The 19,863-nt window shown below is 39.5% G+C and overlaps 1 protein-coding gene across 1 annotated transcript in view; it reads left to right on the top strand.

Moving 5' to 3' along the window:
• Positions 1-12,365: 12,365 nt before the first annotated feature.
• Smp_030650 (unnamed protein product) overlaps positions 12,366-19,863 on the top strand; it is a gene marked incomplete at both ends in the record, with an annotated part of 22,095 nt that continues 14,597 nt past the window's right edge. Inside the window, one exon of the mRNA XM_018791350.1 lies at positions 12,366-12,381. Within this exon, the coding sequence (XP_018645488.1) occupies positions 12,366-12,381 (16 nt within the window). The remainder of the gene's footprint in view (positions 12,382-19,863) is intronic.

Here is a 19,863-nt window from a genome sequence, read left to right as displayed (position 1 = left end):
ACGTCCTGACGCCTTCCCACTTTTGATTTGTCTGATGGCCATCTTGACTTCTTCGATCGTTGGTGGAGTGACATCTATTGGAAGGTCAGTGTGTGCTGCTTAGATGTCCGGTGGGTTCAATGGGGCTGGTCTACTCAGCAGTTCCTGGAAGTATTCTGCCCATCTTTTCCTCTGTTCTTGAATCTCAGTGATTGTCTTTCCTTCTTTGTCCTTGACTGGTCTCTGGTTTGCTATATCTCCCTGTCAATTTCTTCGTTGTATCATATAGTTGTCTCATATTCTCTTCTCCTGCAGCTTTTTCCGCCGTCGTTGCTAGTTCTCCCATGTATTTCTGCTTATCGGTTTTAATGCTTTTCTTCACTTCCCTGTTTGTTTCTGCGTAGTCTGCTTGTGCTTTGACTTTCTCTGCTCGTGTTCGGCTGTTGTTAATTGCTAGTTTCTTGTTCTTCCTTTCTTGAATTTTGTCAAGGGTTCCCATAGAGATCCATTCCTTGTGATGATGCTTCTTAGGACCAAGAACCTCCTGACACGTTGAAGTTAGTGCTTCTTTTATCCCTTTCCAGTTGTCCTCCAAAGTAGTTTCTTGTTCTTTCAGTAGATCCTGTAAAGCTTGAAACCTGTTGTTGAGAGTTATCTTGAATTCGTGGAGCTTGTCAGTATCTCGAAGGAAGGCTATATTAAACCTTTGTAGTGCTGTTTGTCCAGTTGTCTAGTCTTTCTTTAGCTTCAGTCTGATCTTGGCCACAACCAGGTGGTGATCTGAAGCCATGTCAGCTCCTCTCCTGGTTCTCACATCTTCCATTGATCTTCGGAATTTTTTGTTGATACAGATGTGATCTATCTGGTTCTCTGTGGTGTGGTCCGGTGAGATCCATGTAGCTTTGTGTATGCGCTTGTGTGGGAATATTGTGCCGCCTATAACCAATTTGTTGAATACACATAGGTTTGCAAGTCTCTCCCCGTTTTCATTTCTCTCTCCTAGTCCATGTCGTCCAATTACATCTTCATATCCTGTGTTGTCCACTCCAACTTTAGCATTTAGATCTCCCATCAGAATGGTAAGGTCCTTTCGTGAGCACTTCGCTATAATTGATTGCAGCCTTTGATAGAACTGATCTTTATCATCGTCGTTGCTATCATTGGTGGGTGCATAACATTGGATAACATTCATTGTGATCTCTTGCTTCTTTGTTCTGAATAATGCTTTGATTATCCTGGGTCCATTAGATACACATCCTACAAGTGCATTTCGTGCTTCTCTGGACAACATTAGAGCGACTACCTGGGTGTGTTGAGCGCTTTCCACACAATATGTTCAACAAGAATCACTACGACAGGTTCACCCATTTACGCCAGGGCGAGGAGACAACCCAAACAAGTTGCATTTCGCTAAGAGAGAATTCGAACATATGATGCAACTTGGGATAATTAGACAATCTAACAGTCCGTGGGCCTCGCAATTGCACATGGTTTCTATGAAAGATCAAGACTGGCGCTCATGTGGAGATTATCGACATTTAAATAACCAGAACATCCCGGCCAGGTAACCTATTCATGATCTACATGATTTCTCTCTAAACCTGCATGGAAAACAGATCTTTTAGAAGCTAGACTAAGTAAGAGCTTATCACCAAATCCTGACGGCACCCTAAGATATTGAGAAAACAGCCATAATCACGCCTTTTGGTCTGTTTGAATTTTTGAGAGTGCCATTCGAGCTAAAAAAAACGCCTCTCAGACGTTTCAACGATTCATGGATGAGGTCACACGAGGTTTAGATTTTGTATTTGCCTATATCGATGATGTTTTCATTGCAAGTTCACCACTACAAAAGCACTTCCAGCACTTACAGACCCTCTTCGAACGCTTCGAAAAATATGGCGTTGTTATTAATCCTTCCAAATATATATTTGGCGTCTCAGCCTCGGAGATTTTAGGACATTACATCGACTCCCAAGGCATTAAACCACTTACACAAAAAGTCTAAGCTATTATCAGTTACCCAGAACCAACTTCTGTTAAATCACTACATCATCTTCTTGGAACATGTAATTTTTATCAACGATTTCTATCAAATTGTGCTGATGTACTACAACCGTTGACAGATTTGCTAAAAAGCGATAAATCACGTACAAAGAAAGAAAAGAGCAAAATATTGAAGTTACCTTCTGATGCCAAGGCGGCATTTGAAAAAGCGAAATCCATGATTGCCAACGCTACCATGTGTTAAGTCTATCGAAGCGTCCATGTGACCTGATTGAGATACGCGCAAAGTCGAAGTACCAAAACAACGATTTGTCTACAAAAGCGGTTCTATTATTATATAAAACACAAAATTTAACTACAAACCTCAACTTGTGAGGTGTCTAGGCCTTTAAACGCGTCGTTTAAGAATGAAAATAGCAAAGGCTTCCATAGTACAAAGACAGCTGATAGCTGTGTCGAAGTTGGACAACATTTTATGAACAAACGAAACTCGAACCAAGAGCAAACTATATGGAAACTGTTGCGTTTAAACAAATACACAACTGTGGATAACTGTTGCAGTAATTAAAGTACAGTGGTTATAATGACAAATACAATGATAAGTACAATAAACATTTTAAATATAGGTGAACGTTTCCGAATGTTACAGTACAACTTGCGTTACAATGTAAATGTGGAAATTGTTAAGGATACAACTGCTTACTGAATATAAATAAGTAGTATAAAACAATAAACAAAGGAGTGAAAGGATAGTGAGTAGGAACAATGTCAGATAAACTTAAAACCATGCTACGACACTTAAATGGTGACTACACAACCCATTTGATCCTGTGTACGGACGCTTCACAAAACCTCGTCGGGGCAGTATTACAACAGCGGGTGAACAACACGATTACCCCCATAGCATTTTTCTCCAAAAGATTATCGCCCACTCAGGAACGTTACACTACTTTTGGACGCGAACGCCGTAAAACATTTCAACTTCTTACTACAGGGCAGTGATTTCACCATTACGACTGATCACAAACACCTCAGCTATTCGTTTAGTACATCTTATGACAAGTATTCATCACGGGAGACCAGACAATTGGATTATATCTCTTAATTTACTACGGCCGCACCAACATTGTCGCAGACGCACTATCTAGAAAGGATATCAATATGATGGTACACAATCACGATATTAGCCTCAAAACCTTGGCTAAATTACAAGATGACGATGCAGATTTGAAAGTCTGCAAAGAAAATTCTAGCTTGAATCTCAAACCTCTACCGATTTCTTTCTCAAGTACATCTATCATCTGCGACACCCCAAAGGGTAATAATTCACCCTTTGTCCCACATGCTTGTCGCCTGAATGGTCTGTCACATCCAGTTATCAGAGTTACCATAAAGCTCATAACTGAACGTTTCGTTTGGCCGAAAATCAATTCGGATATTAAACGTTGGACACGTGGCTGCGTAGCAAGATCCAGAAACATACTAAAAGCCCAATCGAGGAATCCCCTATCCCCGACAAACGTTTCCAACACGTTCACTGGGATTTAGTTGGTCTCCTGCCTGTTTTCTACGAAACTTCACGAGATAAAGAAGACTGCACTGTGAATAAACAATCCCTCCCATCAATTACGACAAAACAAGAGGAGGATGAAAAACCGAGCATAAAATTTTCTTGCTTAACACGCTCCGGTAGACTTATTAAGAAACCTAAACGTTATGTACATTTTATAGACCAATAAAAGGCAAAAACATTCACCGATGCATATTATACTCTTAAATTTACTCAATTTTCTAATAAAAACCATTTCTTTTCTTCACGTGTACATAGACACATACGTTCCTAATTCCATCATGCCTGTGGACGTGATAACTGAATTATTAATTGACTATCATCTATATTTATAGACTGTTGTAACATTCCCATTGTATCCTATGTTTGGCTATCTTACTGTAGCCATATCAACCTTACAGGGATTAATAATTATCTATAATTGTGGATTCTGGTACCAAACGCAACAGAAAAATGCACCAGCCAGGTGATTTAAGTAACGTAAAGTCACTTTTATTTGTGTTCATAACATGTAAGTCGTACATTATTATATTGACTTTTGGACATAACTTTATTGCCATTTTTGAGTCAGTATACATGTTGGTCAGCCACAAGATGAAGGACATGGTGTTAAAGAGTTAGGGTAGATTGATGATAGGTTTACTTATGAGTGTTTATCAATTTAACTTCTCCTGTGCAGTTAGTTACATCGGCTATACTCATTGTTCCTCATCATCATGCATTCAGGTACAAGTACCGTCATGGTCAGTAACATGCTTTAGTGGATATATCAACAGTGTTATTCTATACCACTTGATTGACTATGGACATAATATTAAAGTTGAAGATGCCCTACATTATATCTTATCACATCCCTAGTCATCTATCAAAAAGCGCGAGTTAACGCCCAATGTCTCTAGCTAAAGTATATAGTGTTAATATAACTATTATTAATTTAGGTTAATTCTTCCTGTAGCGCTTCCGAGGTTACTGTCAGTCGCATTCATATTAATGAAGGAGGGTTGGGCATGTGGTGAACAACTCCATTGTGTAGAAAACAAGTTTTTAAAAATGCGCTAACCACAGTAGACAAATAAAATCATTCAAACTCTGTCCTCCGAGTTGAACAATCTTCATTCAGAAGAATTGTGATCCCTCATGATGAAAATCGTGATTCTTCACAAGTCATGAGACCGATGACCCTTCTAACAACCACAACAACAATTTTCAAAATTAAATTGAACATTCAGACAATATGGTAGACTATGAGGACTAGTCAAATAGCAATGGAAATGAGGAGATACAACTTGATGTTGGTGCTCTGAATCAGTGAAATCCATTGGATGGAATCTGTACAGAAAAGGATAGATTGGTGAAAGATGGTGTTGTACTGTGATTACGAATGGGAAAATGCTTTACACACTCAGGGAGTTGCTGTGATGCCGTCCTCAGAAGTATGGGAGGCACTTATCAATAGAGGTCTCATGGAACCAGAATCATCGAAATATTTTGCAGAACTAAGTATATGCGAATCACAATAAATGTTAACCAACGGTTTGCACCTACCAACGATATCAATGACGACGATGAAGACCAGTTGTAAGAGATGCTGCAATCAATCACAGCGAAGTGTCCTAACCTTCTTGATGAGAGATCTAAACGCCAAAGTCGGAATGAACAACAACGGTTATGAATATGTGATGAGACGACGTGGACTGGAATGACTTGGAGAAATGGATGACAACGGTGAGAGATTTGCAAGTCTATGTGCATTCAACAAATTGGTTATAGATGGCCAATATTTTCATACAAAGCTACATGGATCTCACTGGACCACACCACGGATAACCAGATTCACTATATTTAATACAGTAAAATATTCAGAAGGTCAATAGATGTGAGAACCAGGAGAGGAACTGACATATCTTCAGATCACCACTAACTGGTGGTTGACAAGATGAAGCTGAAACTAAGGATACACTGGACAAACAGCACTACAATTGTTCAATACAACAGTTCTTCGAGATACTGACAAACTCAACGAATTCAAGATAACTTTAAACAACAGGTTCCACGCCTTACAGGATCAACTGAAAGAAGAAGAGACTACGATGAAGGACAACTGGAAAGTGATCAAAGAAGCATTAAATCGAAATTGTCAGGAGGTTTCCGATCACAAGAAGCATCACCACGAGAAATGAATCTCTATCGAAACCCTAGACAAAATGTAAGAAATGAAGAACAAGAAGACAGCAATTAACAACAGCTGGACAAAAACAGAGAAATTCAGGCACAAGTTGAATACACAGAAGCAAAGAAGCAAGTGGAGAGAAGTCATGGAACTGACAAGCGCAAATATTACGCGTAGAAGAAGCCAGCAGGGAAATATAATAAACCAAAAAGACCGGTTAAGGACAGAGACAATCATGGAAATTCAAGAACAAAAGTACGGATGGATAGAACACAATTCGAGGAACTCCTAAATAGACCTGTTCCACTGAACCCACTGAATAGGGAAACAGCATACACAGATTTTTCTATTGATGTCACTCCACCAACGATGGAAGAAATGAGGATGGGCATCAGACAATGTATGAGTGAGAAAGCAGTAGTACCTGACAATATACTAGCTGAAGCTTTCAAATCAGACATAGAAATAATTGCAAGTATTCTCCACGTTCTATGCAGGAGGAATGTGGAGGAAGAACAAGTGCCACTGACATACTGTAAGGAAAAATACCTCATCAAGATACCAAGGAAGGAGATCTGACCAAATGCGACAACCACAGAGGCAGCGCACTGTTGTCAGTACAAGGGGAGGATTTCAATAGTGTTGCTGAACTGGATGGAAGACGCAGTAGACTCTCGACTTCGAGATCAACAGTCTGGATTCCGTAAGGATTGTTGTGCACAGAACAAATCGTGACAATACGGATGGTCGTTGAACAATCAATTGAATGGTACTCTTCACTACACACCAACTTCCTTGATTCTGAGAAAGCATTCTACTGTGTAGATAGAAGAACATTATGGAAACTCCTTCGACACTATGGTGTGAGTACCTGAGAAGATTGTCAACATGATGCGTAATTCATACGACGGATTAAGGTGCAAAGTGGTGAATGGCTGGCAGGTGACCGACGCTTTCCGAATGAGAACCGTAGTGTGACAAGGCTGCTTACTTTCTCCCTTTCTCTTTCTTCTAGTGGATGACTGGATTACGAAGACCTCCACAGAAGCCATTGCATCAGTAGGCCTCTGTTATAATTGTATTTTTGCTATATAAACGACCCAGCTATTCTTATTGCTTAGTATTCTTATACAATGGCACTCGACAGGACCCCAAAATCAGAACACTTTGAACAGGAATGAAATTGTATTCAAAATAATAATGATAAGTGAACAGCAATCACTAGTTTAAATAACGTTCATATATATATAGTATATACATAAGAAGCTTCTAAATTTTTCTCTAATAATATGCCCGGGCTGATCGGTTTAGAATTAGCCAATCAGCGCACAGCAACACCATCATGCATGAAACATGCATACATGCATACATGAAACATCCAATCTAAGTCCCACTAACAGCCTCAACATACGCATTTTTAAAACCAAGATCCTCAAATTCAATACAAAGTACACCAACACAATCATACGGGATAGAAAAACTCTGGAAGAGGTGGGAAGCTTCACGTATCTGGGTAACATCATCGATGAACAAGGAGGATCTGATGCAGACGTAAAGGCGAGGATTGGCAAAGCAAGGACAGCATTCCAACAATTGAACAACATATGGAACTCAAAACAACTGTCAAGCAATATCGAAGCCACAATCTTCAATACTAACTTCACGACAGTTCTACTGTATGGAGCTGAAACTCGGAGAACTACCACAGCCATCATCAATAAGGTACAAGTATTTATAAACAATTGTCTACGTAAGATACTCAATGTTCGTTGGACGGATACCATCAGCAACAGCCTACTGTGAGAGAGAACAAGTCAGGTTCCAGCTGAGGAGGAAATTGAGAACAGAAGTTGGAAGTGGATAGAACACGCATTGAAGAAGTCATGAATCTGCATCATGAGACAATCTATAACTTGGAATCCTGAAGGGAAACGTAAAAGACGAAGACCAGGGAATACATTGCGTCAGGAATCAGAAGCAGACATCGGAAGGATGAATCGCTACTGGAAAGAACTGGAAACGATTGTTCAGGACAGGGTTGGGTGGAGAATGCTGGTGAGTGGCCTGTGCTCCTCTATGAGGGGTCACAGGCGTAAGTAATCAAGTAAGATGACTGTGAATAAATACTATTGTATCTGTTATTGTCTTCTGCTTGATGAATTTGTGAAATGATAGGTGTCATGATTGTGGATGAGAGCTTATCGACTGTTGTTTATCTGCACAAAAGTTACTTGTCACTAGGTTTCAGTACAGATACAAAATTCAATCAACGTTGGGTGCGTATCTTCTTTCGTAGATATGTGATTCGAGCCAACACACATTAGAAGAAAATGGAAAACCAAGTCATATTTCATGTTTTAAACTGTTTAACCCATTATATGTCTGCTGACACTAATGCGACTAATGATTGGTGGTGTAGAAGTAGGTTAGAAGAAGACCAGGATGGTCAAACCAAAACACGTAACCATTGTGCCATGTTCTACGCTGCGTATTTGTAACTGGCTGATACTGGAAACGTTATGAGTTGTGTGTTGACAATTTATTGAGATACAAGCACTGCAAACTATAATGCAGCATGCCTTTATTTTTACTGCAAATGCCTCTTTTAAGTGTTTCGCTGACAAATAAATTTTAAAGACAAAATACAAGTTATGGGCATTTAGCATGATTTACACTTCTTGTTTACATATTTCAGGGAGGGTTTCAATTTCATATTTTACTATTAGAGAAGAAAAGCACAAGATTTTTGAAGGCCAAAATACCAGATCATGAGGTAAGATATATTTTCATAGTCTGTTCATTCATTCGTGCAGATATTTAAAAAACGAATTCAATTTGTCCATTGTTTTATGGTTACCTCTATTGCCTGTTTTGATGTTTTGTATCGAAGATTACTTCAGAAAGAAGACATTCTCGAAAACAGACTTGTGCTGGAAAGGCCTGATTAATAACGCATCAGTTGCAAAAGAAGGAGTAGATTGGGTCTCAGCTGAGATTTTGCATCTTCGTAGATTATTTGACTTCAGGTGAATGAAAATACCAATTTTTATTTTATCGTACACAAATCTGCATTTTTTGAGAACAACTAATACTTTCAATGGCGTTGAAAAATTATTCATGACGAAGTGATTAAAGGTGTAGTTTTCGTTACCAAATATATAAAATTGTTGCCTAAAATAAATTCACTTTTAGATATTTAGTCTTCCAGTTTGTATTTTGTATAGGGAAGAGTACCTTATTAAGTATTTACTTACATCTTTACTTTATAATTCATTTGATACTTGGTAGCTAATCATCCAAGCTTGTGTCAACAATGTGTCATCATTGGACTATTTTGTTTGTGATTTCCAGTAACAGTATCTTTACCAGCAATTATATTAAACTTTCTGTGGATGCCTAAACTGTCTGTTTAGTGGTCATCATTAGTACAATGTTTACATTTAGCTTGTCCCTTATGTAGTTTGAAAATATTATTGTTATTGTGACACTGAGTCGACATGATTTAATTGATGAATTGCAGACATAAATATACTCAATTATTCTCAAATGGTTTTCGAAATTTACGACCAAATATATTTCGACTCCTATTTCGATGTGCTGACATACGATGACATCCAATAGCACTTGCTTAGAAGTGCTTGTAATAGGAGTGGAATGATTGAGCCAGATATATGGAGTTAAATATTTTACCGTATAACTAAAGCTTATCTGAAAGAGTAGATCATTTCTGATTTCAAATCCCATGTTGTACATTTATTATAAATTGCCAAGACAATCGACCATCCATAAATTTACATTAATTACTAACTATCACTTCCAATGCAACTATTTTGACTTTGTATTTGAATTCCTACTTTTGAGACTGCTTGATCGTTTCAACAAGAAATTCATAGTTTGGTTGGTAATAAGAAGAAAGTATTGAATAATTACCTCAGTCTATATGATGAAAAATCACAAACCATGATCAGTGAATTCATAGTAGGAACTGACATTATTAATGAGTACAATCCCTTATTCGATTATCAGGAGATTTATTTAATTTATTACTTATGTATTGTTAGTTATCAATGTTGCTTAACTAAGCGATGTTATTTTTATTTATTTATTTGAACACATAAATATTGGTACAAAGGGGCAATCAGTGCCAATTGATTAAGTGCGGATTGCATGCCTTGGGGATTATCGCACAGTAAGACAATATCATCCGCATACTCAAGGTCGAGAAGTCGTTCTCCAGGCAACATATCCACACCGCCATTACTAACATCCATCAGAGCTGTTTCCAGAATGTCATCGATGGCAAAGTTGGGGAGGAGTGGTGATATTGGGCAACCCTTTCTAACCTCACTGCTTGAATCGAACAATCGAGTAAGGTGAATGTATGCCCTCACTCTACCTGAGGTGTTTGTATATAGGGCCTTTAAGATGTTAACAAACTTCTCAGGCACACCTTTTTTCAACAGACAATCCCAGAGAACAGTCCTGTCCAACGAATCAAAGACAGCTCTGATGTCAAGAAACACTACAATTTTTGGCTTGTGATAAGTATGGCGGTGTTCTAACATTTGACCGAGGGTGGAAATATGATCAATACATCCTCGACCAGAACGAAAACCAGCCTGCTCCTCACTAGTCAATCTTTCTCGGGTTTTGAACAACCTACGAAGTGTGACAGAAGCCAATAGTTTGGACGCAATCGAAAGTAGACTTATCCCCGGTAGTTTGTACAGAAACGACGTGAAGCCTTTTTAAAGATAGGGACAACTATTGACTCAATCCATGGCGTTGGAACACTTTCTAGCTCCCAGACCTTTGTAAACAACGTTGTCAGTTCCTTAACCGGGAAGTCACTACCATCTTTAAAAGGAGCCGGAGGTAAGTCATCTGGGCCCGGTGATTTGTAGCGCTTTAAGAGTTGGATTTCCTTGCGGACTTCCGCCTCATTTGGTAGAGCGGTCGTCACCGGTTATGGAGTCCAGGACAGTCTGATTGATGTTGCAGGAGCAGCAGGCCGGTTGGACTGCGGCAGTCTTTTACACAATCATGCCAGCGGTAGCTGATAGCGATGTCATCAATCTGAGTCTAGGCTTGAGATTCAGAGGGAGGACGCCAGGTGGCACATCGACGATGACTGTGTCAGAAGTTAGTGCTAACCATAAATAGGTTGTGGTCCGTGCACAGTTGCAGTAGATGGTCCCCGTTATCTGTCCTTTGACCAACAAGTCCCCATCGGCCACCTAAACTACTCTCTTCTGTGCCTAGACCCCCGACCTGTGCATTCAAGTCTCCGGCTAGTACTACAATATCTGTCGAACGCACTTTCTGGAGAAGAACAGATAAGTAGTGGCCAAATTCATCCTTGATTGCATCCAGACTGCAATCTGTCGGGGCATAGGCGAAGATGATAAAAGGACATCGTTTCTCACGCTGATTTCTTCTCACTTTGATGGACCTTTCTAATTTAACAGCACATAACCGATTATTAATAAGAATCCAATCCATTAGTGCTGCCTCAGATCTAGCGCTTATTGCGACTCCAACGCCGGCAATACTAGACATAGATATCACAGGGTCTCCAGATAAGCGCACGTAAAGCAAGCCTTTTGAAGCTACAGATGGAAAGCGAATTTGTAATACTTCACCAGATTCTTGAACACGGGTCTCGGATAGACAACAAACGTCTATATTAAGACTTTCTAAAGACATAGTCAGCCCTATCTGTTGTCCGATCTGCATTAGTGTGCGAACGTTGGAAGAAGCCAGTTTGGATGATGTACGTGGCTTCAGAAAACCTGTTTCAGTATTCGTATTCGGTAGTAGCATTCAATTTTCGACCGTTAAGTGACTCTAGATCGTTTGGATAGAACAGAGTTTCTATCATAGGCGGACTGCTGTATAAGTTGAAAAATAAGGATACACAAAGTGTGAATAAAAGAGAATGAATAAGTGACGTGGTGAATAATAATAATAATAATAATAATGTGAACTGTTTGACTTTTAATCGAAGCGTTAATAGTATTTTCAGTAAATATCGTCATTTTGTTTTATTTGTGTGTGGGCTGTGATACTGCCCGGGTGTCCAGACCGAAGTAGATTGTTTTCTTAGGGGGCCACACCTCGAGCCTTTGACCTAAAAACCTGATCCACAAAGCAGTGGAGCATCATGAGGAGATGCAGTCCCATGGTAGACGGTGACCAACAATTGATTCACACGCCATTTTTCCCTTCATGATACTGGAGCCTATGTGCACCATTGGTTTGGAATCAGGGTTTTCCAACTCCCCTAGGTGAACTCATCATGTCCACCCGCCGGGTTAAAGCTCTGGACATTCGCTTTTCGTCCTCTCAATTTCGTGAACAACACCGCCCGGAGAAGGCAATAGTTAAGACTTTCCTGGCAGATGCTCTATACGCTTAGCCGTGTGAGAGCATTTCGAGAGGGAGAGCTGACTCTTCCCACCCTCGGCTGTACCAAGGCATTGGGGGGCACTGAGCGATGTAGATCATGTTAATATGTTTCAACAGAACAATTAACATCACTATAATAACACTTATACAAAATCCAACATTTCTTATATAATACTAATGAACTTTTCACTTTTCTGTTCCAGTGAAAGTATTTCAATGAAAACCATCAAGATGGATCAGATAACAAGTAGGTTGTTTTATTCTTCTTGTTTAATAATAGTTGCAATAAAAGTGATAGTGGCTTTATTCATTACTGTGTTTAATAAAATAATGGACTTTCATCATACAATATTTCCACAAGTTCATCTTACTCTTTTTGTAACGCAAAATATATCTGCATAAGTATATACGTGAGATAGGTACAGAAATTATCCCTGTGTTAATCTCTTGTAAATGAGCACCATCAAGCGCATTTGTAAAAGCTCATAATAATAAGAGAAGTTATAACAGTGGCGACGGGTAAAGGAAAACACATTCAGCGTGCCGATATCAGATGACCAGCTCAACCGAATACTACAACAACAGCAAGCACAACTTGATGAACAAATGCGGTTGTTGGAGACTCTGACGCAACAGTTCAACATCCACTACTCGAGTTCACATGCTGTTTCAAGTACTTCTTGTGATGCAGTTGCTAGCAGCATTCCAGAATTCATATGTGACACCGAAAGTGGGAATACCTTTCTCACGTGGTTCAACCGTTAGGAAGATACATTTAGAATAGAATTCTGTAAACAAGATGACGCGTGAAAGACTCGATTGTTGATGCGTAAGTTGGGAAGCAATGAACATGCACCATACGCTGACCATATATTGCCAAAGTTACCTCGAGAGCTCAGCTTCGAGGAGACAGTAACACAATTGTCACAGATATTCTGTGAATCCTCCTCATTGTTTAGTATTTGATATCAGTGTCTAAATTTGGTGGAACGTGAAGTCGATGAATATGGTGCTCTAGCAGATGTCGTTAACAGAGAGTGAAAACGGTTGAAGTTACGCTCGTTGACAGAAGACCAATTTAAATGCCTAATATTCAGCAAAGCTCTTCAGTCACCACAAGATGCTGAGATTAAGACAAGACTTTTAACTCACCTGGATCAAGACCCAAACGTCAAACTAAGGACATTGACAGATTAGTGTAAACGACTACAAAACATCGGACACAACAATCAGTTAATCGGACAGGTAAATCCTAATTTAACCTGCAGTAGTATTAATGCTATTACTAGGTTAAAAGTTCAGAAGCCGAATAAAACTCGTAACAAACCAACGACTGCCTGTTGGTTATGCGGTGATTGGCATTATGTACGATTCTGTCCATCTAAAAATTACAAATGTCAGGTGTGCAACAGACATAAAGAAGGCCATTGTCCACCGAATCGTACGTCCCAGCCCAAGAAAAAGTACCACTTCCTCGACACGTGGTGAAATCAGCCGAGTTTAAATCTCTTTGGCAGCAGCCTTTCAAACAGATTATGACATTCGAAGAAAGTGTGTTGCTATCCAGATAAACGACATTTTAGCTCGTCTTCAAATTGACACGGCATGAGATATCGCCCTAGTATCCAGAGAAACATAATTTGCTGAGAAAGCCGCCAATGAATCCATTGAAGAAAACGGCTAAAAAAACGCACCTGGAGGTGTACTAAAACTAGTTGGTGAATTACATTGTGAATTTTTCTCCAATGGAACTAATTGTAAAAGACCATGCTATCTGACTGAACGGCCAAACCTTGATCTCCTTGGTCTAGATGTGTTAGAAAAACTTGGAATAATGGATATACCCACTAACAGTGTCTGCAATGTGTCATGTTCATCATTGGACACTCCAGTACTTGCAAAGAAGACAGGTGAAAGGTTACTAGAAAAACTGAAGACAAAGTTTGCCTCTGTTTTTCAGAATAGCCGTGGTCAGTGTACCAAGATGAAAGATCACTTACGAGTGAAACCAGATGCCAAACCTATTTTTCGTCCGAGACGTCCTGTACCATATGCTGCTCTTGAACTAGTCGATCAGGAACAAGCTGGTGTAATCCAACCAGTCAACTACTCTGCATGGGCCACACCGATCGTAGTGATTAAGAAGGTCAATGGAACTTTACGCATATGTGCCGATTTCTCAACCGGTTTAAATGCTGCTCTAGACGTATATCAATATCCGTTACCAGTTCCTGAAGACCTGTTTGCCAAGCTTAATGGTGTAACACGTTTCGCGAAAATAGACTTCTCCGATGCCTATCTGCAAGTGTAAGTATATGAAGATAGTAGAGAGCTTATGACCATTAACACTCATCGAGGGTTATTTCAATACACCCGTCTACCATATGGCATTAAAGCCGCACCTGACATCTTTCAGCAAATAATGGATACGATGCTAACAGGTATACGTGGTACAGCAGCTTATCTAGATGATATCATAGTTATGGGTTCAACTGACAGTGAACCTTCTAATCGATTGCATCAAGTCCTTAACCGAGTGTTGGAGTATGGTTTCCGTTTTCATGCATTCGATCAAATACCTTGGTTTCATCTTAGATAAGAACGGTCGCCTACCGAATCCTGCCAACATCGAAGCCATTCAGAAGATGCCTGCACCAACTGATGTTGCTTCATTAATATCCTTCTTGGGGTTGATCAGTCATTAAAGCACATTCTTGCTCGAAATGCACCGAATGAGAGGTCTCCTGAATGAATCAAAAGATAAACCTTGGCAGTGGTCAAGCATTTTTTGACAAAGTCAAATCAATGCTCAGCTCAAAGCCTCTTTTGACACAGTTCGATCCCAGCTTGGGAATTGTTGTTGCATCTGATAACTCTGGTCATGGAGTTGGAGCAGTGATATCTCACGTGTTTCCGAACAAATCGTAAAAGACAATTGCCCATGCTGCTAGATCACTCACCCCAGCTGAGAAAAACTACAGTCAAATTGAAAAGGAAGCTCTTGCAATCATTTTCGCCGTCAAAAGGTTTCATAAAATGCTCTATGGTCGTACGTTTACTCTACTGACAGATCACAAACCTTTGATTTCAATTTTCGGTTCTAATAAAAGAATCCCTATCTATACGGCTAATAGATTACAGCGCTGGGCAACAATGCTCCTAAGCTATGATTTCAATATCAAGTTTCAGTCAACAAATACTATCTGTCAAGCTGACGCTCTCTCTCTATTAATTGGAGTTCAACACTCTGGATCAGAGTATATAAACATTGCCTCCACAGCAGTAGATCCAGAAATACGGAGTATAGTAGTAGATACCATTCGAAACACTCTAGTGTCGTCAGATGAAGTCAGAGAAGAAACTCTTCGAGATCCAGTCCTACAATAAGTTAGGAAGTTCCACCTAGAAGGGCGACCCTCGAAGATCAGCTCCACAGAGCTTCAACAGTTTTACCAGCGTAGACTCTCTCTCAACCATCGAAGACTGCCTGCTGTTTGCCGAACATGTCATAATCCCTAAGAAGCTGCAACCAGCAGTGCTCGAATAGTTGCACACAGGACATCCTGGAATAAATCGCATGAAAACACTATCACGAAGTTATGTATACTGGCCGCATTTAGACACCCAACTGGAGCAGCTATCTCGTCCATATACTAAATGTACATTAGCAACAAAAGCACCGTGAATGCCACAGTCACCGTGGCAGCGTATACACTTGGACTTTGCTGGTCCACCACATGGACAAATTTACCTTCTGTTAGTTAATGCATACAGCAAGTGGCCAGAAATTTTTCTCACGGAACATCCAACTGTAAGCTGCACAGTCAAAAAGCTACGTCAAATATTCAGTCGGTTCGGGTCCCAGAATTTATAGTTAGCGACAATGGAACACAGTTTACGTCTGCTATCTTCTCAGAATTCTGTCAGCAGAACGAAACCAATCATGTCCGAACACCTCCATTCCATTCCCAATCCAATGGTCAAATGGAACGCTTTGTTGGTACATTTAAAAATGCTCTGAAAAAAATATAAAGGGGAGGTTACCACCGAAGAGATCTTAGAGAGGTTCCTGCTTATTTGTCGTTCTACATCGAACCCTCAGACGATTAACGGAGTCTCTCCAGCGGAAGCTCTACTTGGCAGAAAAGTACGAACACATTTAGATATCATCCGTCGGACGCCAGCTCTCGAGCCTCAACGAAACGTGTCAATGGAGAAGCAGTTCAATCGACAATATGGGGGAAAGACGATTGTTCACGGTGGGTCAAAAAGTACTTGCTATGGACTATCGTAGAAAACATCCTAAATGAACTGCCGGTCGGATCGTGATAAAGAAAGGGAATGTGTATTATGAGGTGTCAGTTGGCTCAGAAGTTTGCATACGTCATGCTAGCCAATTGAAAGCAACTTCGATAGCCAGCAACAAGACTCGACATCGAATACTTCTTGATGTTCTGTTAGATACCTTTCAAATAAAAACGCCCAGAACAGACAGGTCAGTTTCTGTGCAAGCGAAGAGTGATACAACTTCCTTATTGCCTAGAGGATGGACAAATCGAAAACACAGACCAGTCATGCGGTTACAGATAGACCCTAACACCAAATCCTACGAATCTGCTCAAAGGGGAGGTGTTAGCGAGACATAGATTGGATTAAAGCATGTTCCATGCAAGATTGCGCTGGTGCATGCTGATTGATTAATTCTTATTCAATCAGCGCTAGTCGATGTTTGGAGAAGACTCTAGAATCTTCTCATGTAAAAACTATAAATATACTAACTTATTTCTTATTGCACTTCGTACTTCCATTTACTCTTGTTATTCGAAATATAATTTCTTTCCTGTTCAACCGTGTTCTGATTTGGGGATTTGTTGAGTGTTTTGGTGTCCAAGAATACTAAGCAATAGGAATGGCTGGGTAATAATAAGAGAAATTATAACATGATGATATTTTATCGTTTATCCCGTGTGAAGGCAAATGCCATGTGAAACATACTTGTGAATTTACACTCTTCAATTAGGCGGATAACGAAATGGTGGTATGAAAGATTATGGAAAAACATCTTAACACATTTTATTGTAATAAAATCCAGGATATCAGTTAAATGATTCACTCATTCCATCCGCTACTCAAGAAAATGAAAATACTTCTCTGTTCTGAAAAATAGATAAACACTTAACCGCGATTCGATTGCCCCCAAATGCCGTGGTAGGGCCGAGAGTGGGGTGAGTCAACTATCCCTCTCTCCTCTCACATGGACACGCGAATATACAGCCTCTGCCAGGGAAGTCCTACTCACTGCCTTCTCATGGCACTACTTTTGTTTACGGAATTGAGAAGACGAAAAGCGAATTTTTGGCGCTCTAACCGGGTTGGTGGACATGGAAAGTTCACCCACGGGAGTTGGAAAACCTCGATTCCAAACCATTGGTACACATGGTCTCCAGTATCCTGAAGGAAAAAATGGCGTATGAACCAATTGTTGGTCATCGTCTACCATGGGATTGCATCTCCTTACGATGCTCCACTACCTTGTGGACTAGACCTTCAGGTCAAAGGCTCCGGGTGTGGCCCCCTAAGGAAACCACCTACTTCAGTCTGGGTACCTGGGCAGTATCACAGCCCTCACACAAATCAAATAAGATTCGTGAGGCGCATATTTATCTGGTCCTTCCTTGTACCAATATTTATATGTTTAAATAGAATAATAAAATAACCGCGATTCGCAATCTGTTTTACTCAGTCAAACACTGCTAATTGTTGAGCTATTCACTGTCTTTGACATCAAATTCAACCATTGTCGTAGATGACATCTTCGTTCATTTTCATTTGGTTATGGATTTGGTTCATTGAATTATGAATGTCAATCTTATCAGTTGATAGAAATTTGTGGTAGATACAACAAGAACCACTCAACTTTGTATGTATTTTTTTCACTATACGGTATCATAATCTGTTTCAGTATCTTCTGAATGAACTTTCCCGCTAATTCTGTTAATTAGTGTTTGCATATTCTTATAACCTCCCATACAAGTGTGTGGATAAATAACGTTGAATTTCTGTTTTGTGTCAAATGACATGAAGTTAAGTTTGTACTAATTTGTTTCCTTATGTGAATAATCTTAATCTTTCGCAACATAGAAATTACCATGGGTTATCATGAATTATTAGCAACTACTTATACATAATAAACGTTTTGTGACTAGCCTCAGAATAATATTTTATCCCTAAGCAAAAATAATAATTTGCAACTGAAGGTATGTGAACTGAAAAATGAAGAGAGAGATTTTTATCAGACTACCAAGCGTGAACAGTCCATGTGAAAAAATGCAATATATTTTTATTGACAACTAGGTAAACACTGATTTAAGTTTGACTGAATTGGATTCGGTCCTATTCGGTCATTTATTTTGTCGAGTGAAATCAATTTGCCAAGTATCTTTGATAATGAAGTCAAACAATCGACCTTTGCCTTGAAATGTCCTCTTCTTTTTAAATCTAAAAGTCAAGTTAAAACAGTGTTGAGACATTAGTCGATCAAATGCATTAAATCTTTTGTATGTCTAGAATTTATACACGTTTTTAGTATGATGTATCCTTTTATTAAGTGAGATGTCATTCAATCAAACGAATTACTACAATCAATTCTTACTTACTCAGAAATGAGCACAATAAAATCTCTTTAGTTTTACTCAGTAAATAAATCCAAAAACTAAGGAAAACAATTTTGTTTGCTATTAGCCATTACAAATAATCTAACTAAAAAGCTATAAGCTTAATTTTCAAGATATTTAGAATTCAGATAAAATTCAATATTAATGTATAGATTATAAGCAAAGATGGATGTTGCCTAGCAGTGAAATACAGGATACATGTTTTGTCCCATCCGGGACTCCTCAGCTGGATGTACCTGCATCTCAGAGTTGATTTTCACTCTGGAACTCGAACTCAGTACCGTTCGTTCCAAACATTTAGCTACTGAGTCCTGATAGCCACTGTAGTTGATCAGTCTCTGTGTTCGAAACCCAGAGTGAACATCAACTCTGAGATGCAGGCACATCCAGACGACAAGTCCCAAATAAGACGAAAGGCGCATCGTGGATTGCACTGTTAGCCAACATCCATCTTTGCTTATAATGCTTGTGACTTCAGACAATATCGAGACCATCCGTACATGATGCACCGATACCAATATGAGAGACTGATCAATTGTAGTCCTAAACATCAATAGGAATATTCAAACAAAAAAATACAAAATGAAATAATATATACAGACTTACTAATCACACTTGTTAAACAGTTGAAAATCAAGAAATCTCAGTTTGAAACAACCAATCCTTCTAAATTCACATAGTATTACTTGTTTGAGTCTTCCCATAGATGTTTAAGACTGCAACTGGTCAGTCTCTAATTGACATATGTGCATACTGTGCGTATTAACTCGATACAGTCTTAATTCACAAGCATTATAGGCAAAGATGGATGTTGGCAAGCAGTGCAATCCACGATGCGCGCTACTTCGTCCTATTCGGAACTCGTCAAATGGATGTACCTGCATCTCTGGGTTGATTATCACTCTGGAACTCGAACTCAGTACCTTACGCTTCAAACGCCATCGCGTTATCCACTCAGAGTGAACATCAACTATGAGATGCAGGTATATCCGGCTGACGAGTCCCAACTAGGATGAAACGCACGTCAAACTGGATTCCACTGCTAGCCACTATCC

The sequence above is a fragment of the Schistosoma mansoni genome, assembly GCF_000237925.1.
Source record: "Schistosoma mansoni, WGS project CABG00000000 data, chromosome 3 unplaced supercontig 0083, strain Puerto Rico, whole genome shotgun sequence".
NCBI lineage: Eukaryota > Metazoa > Platyhelminthes > Trematoda > Strigeidida > Schistosomatidae > Schistosoma > Schistosoma mansoni.
The sequence above is the reverse complement of the archived record's forward strand: the minus strand, read 5'-3'. Positions and strand labels throughout refer to the sequence as shown.